A 3297-nucleotide genomic window follows, 5' to 3' on the forward strand; every position below is an offset into this window, starting at 1 on the left:
ATGAACACGATCCTGCGGTTTCATCTTCAACAGGAAATCGGGATTTACGAAAACCCCCGAAAAGACCGGTGAGCTCTTACGTTTGTTCACTCTTTAACACGATACAAGCTCACAAAAGTTCAAATAACTCTTTGATTAATATAATAAATTTTGACCGAAACATTTTCACATAACAAAACTTCGCGTAAAAAAAAAACAATTCATTCCGCAACACTCTACTCATTTGTTTTGGCAAATACATCGAAAATTGGTGCATTCGAGTGCAACAGGTTGTTTCACATGTATTCGTGAGCTTGCGTGAATTAGTTTTGAGCATGCGCATGAACTTCATTTTCAAAACATTGTTTACCTTTCCTCGGATGAAATTCACTAGTCGAGCAGATGTTACAAATCAGTTGTTCTGCAGTGACTCTCCGAATTTCATTTGAAAATGCGAAAATTTTGGGATTGTATTTCAAAAAAAGGCAGCTCTAATCGGTATTCAATCCCTAATATACAAAGTCTTCCTGATGGAGTGAGTATTATTCAGAATAAAATCTTGAACCGAAATAACAGTTAGTTTTACAGGTTTTGCAAACAATTTTCCTCAACCTCGACTTCGCGAGTCGCAAAGCTGCCACCCTGGTGTGTCACCGGTGGAATCGGCTGGCATTCCACCCGGAAACGGTCATCCTCACGGTCGATCTGTATCCCTTCACGCATCGGAACATCGTTCCGGAAGCAACGTTCAGACGACGGCTTCTTGCGAGTCGCAGACCGTACCGTAATCTGGACCTAATAGTCTGCCAGCGTGACTTTGTGGTGGACATTTTGCGGAAATTTTCGCACTGTCTCAAGTTTCTTCGCCTGCAGTGTCGCTTCGAGAAGGAGCACGTCCGGGAAGTGTTGGATTTGTGCCCGAATTTGGCAGCACTGGATATTACGAACAGTATTTTCATTTGGGAATTTCACGAAAAGGTCGCGCTTCGTCCGTTGACCAATTTGCAACAGCTGCGTGCAAATTACAGCTTTAGGAATTTGTCTGATCATGATTTTCGAATACTTTTCCCAACCCTCACAGAGTTGACGATTCGACATGGGATTAGAGAAGTGGATCTTGGATATTACAGCCGGAACTTGACACGATTGGAAGTTGTTGATTGTTCTTTCAAGCATGATGATTCGATCTGGAACATGGAGTTCCCAAGGTTGGAACACTTTAAACTACATGCAGATTTCTATGACTCTGCGAGTACCGAAAGCTCCAAGGTTGAACACTTCCTGTCACGATGTGGAGACTTGAAAACAATTTCGCTGAAGCGCGTCACTGGAATTCCAAACTTCATCCAGAATCTTGCCCTGATTTGTCCTAACCTCAAAGAACTCACACTGGAGACGTGCTGCAAGTTTCCGGAGTCCCTCAGCGAAAACTTCTGGCACTACGTTCTGGCTCTGCAACACCTGGAACAATTCGGCCTTCAACTAGGGGACGTTGTACTAACAATCCCACCCATTACTAACACCTTACCAAAGCTGACTTCTCTGCGCCATCTCGCGCTAAGATCATACAAAGTCTCCCATGTTGCCAGTCTAAACCGCTTCCTGGAGCACGTCTTTCCAGCGCTGACTCATCTACAGATCATGAGCAGTCCGGAGATCGTTTCACCCGAAAATGTTCCCTTCCCTAACCTCAAAAACCTTCAAACCCTTCATCTAATTGACCGCTCGGACGCCTACCAGCACCTCACGCCTCAACAAGCTTGGAGATCGCTCCACTGCAAGTTCCTGTCCGGACTCCAGTCGCTTCCAGCTCTTTCCGAGCTGATCATCGACTTTCAAAAATTTCATCTCGAAAACATCACCCCAGCGTTGACCAACATTCGAACCGTGGCGAGCAGTTGCGACATCAGTCGCAAACAGTGGGAAAAGCTGGCAACACTGATGCCGAATTTGACAGCTGTCAAGTTGGGCTTCCGGAATTATGGGGTGGCCGACGACCGCATGGGGAACGCGAAAATGGCGCGCAAACTATTCCCCAAATGTCGGCTCGAAAGTTACTGCCGGTGCCGGAAGCGGTACGAGTTGCCCAAAGGTGGACAGTGGGTTTACAGGGTGAGGAATTTGGCTATTTATTGACAATTATGAAATTATAATAAAAAAAAACAACTTCATTTCGCAGGACTCGCTCAAAGGATGGAGCGCAATTTATGATATGTATTGAGTGGAATTTACAGAAAATTGTGAAACGAAAGCTTTGAAATGTATGAAAAATCATTTAAAATAGCAAGCTTCAAATTGATTGGTTACAGATTTTTATTCCGACTCACACATTAGTTTCAGTTTGAATTGAAAATTAAAAGGGCATTTCAATAAATTTATTTTGGTATAAATAGTGCCTCCGAACAAAAATTAATTTGCGCTGAAAAAACGTTTTCAGAATGAAGTTCCCATTGCTGCTCATCTTTTCGATTGCGCTTTTGGCACTAAACTTGAATGTTTGCTCGGCCGTGAGTATTTTTGATATATTTTGACGAGAACCTCGAAAACGGTAACTGTTTCTGTCATAAATTCCAGGAAGACATCGCTGGGCCCCCTGTCGGTAAGTGTTGCTTGGAGTTGCTGATGAATGGATGAATATTAGGTAATGGTTTATTTTCAGTGTTCACTAAACGGTTTTTTAAAACGTGTCAAAGGATCCCCGGGAATCTCCGGGCATGTCCCCCCGTTCAGCATGAATAGTATTAGATTGTATGCTAGAAGTCCCTGTAGATAAAAGGAAGACACTAGTAGTCGGTATTAGCAACGGTGGCCGACAGCAATAAAGTACACTTTGTTTTCGTATGCTGAAAATGAATAAATGAAGTGGAAAATGAATTCCGAACATAATGTTATTCATTTTCATCCCAGCGATCTATCAAATGAGGTTTGATGTAAACATAATTAGATGAATAAAGTTTTTCACAAAAAAAAATACATAAACACTTGCAATCCATTTTAATACCCTGATATTTCTGAAATGTTTCATCTTAAAATAATGTTAGTAGATCATTTGACAGTTGAGCAGTTCTCTCAGATTTTGGTCATTCGTTTTTTTGTATTTTTTAATCCGACTGAAACTTTTTTGGTGCCTTCGGTATGCCTAAAGGAGCCATTTTGCATCATTAGTTTGCCCATATAATTTTCCATATAAATTTGGCAGCCGTCCATACAAAAATGAGGTATGAAAATTAAAAAATCTGTATCTTTTGAAGGAATTTTTTGATCGATTTGGTGTCTTCGGCAAAGTTGTAGGTATGGATACGGACTACACTGAAAAAA

General features: G+C 41.7%; 1 protein-coding gene across 1 annotated transcript; it reads left to right on the plus strand.

Annotated features, from left to right (window-relative positions):
• The first annotated feature begins 226 nt into the window (after positions 1-226).
• On the plus strand, positions 227-2958 carry LOC119765542. Its single transcript, XM_038249624.1, has 5 exons — positions 227-514; positions 568-2091; positions 2159-2486; positions 2554-2578; positions 2639-2958. The coding sequence occupies exons 1-3, from the start codon at positions 431-433 to the stop codon at positions 2198-2200; spliced, it is 1650 nt and encodes a 549-aa protein (XP_038105552.1). The 5' UTR covers positions 227-430; the 3' UTR covers positions 2201-2486; positions 2554-2578; positions 2639-2958.
• The last annotated feature ends 339 nt before the right edge of the window (positions 2959-3297 follow it).

This window comes from Culex quinquefasciatus, chromosome 1 (genome assembly GCF_015732765.1).
Source record: "Culex quinquefasciatus strain JHB chromosome 1, VPISU_Cqui_1.0_pri_paternal, whole genome shotgun sequence".
In the NCBI taxonomy this organism is placed as follows: Eukaryota; Metazoa; Arthropoda; class Insecta; order Diptera; family Culicidae; genus Culex; species Culex quinquefasciatus.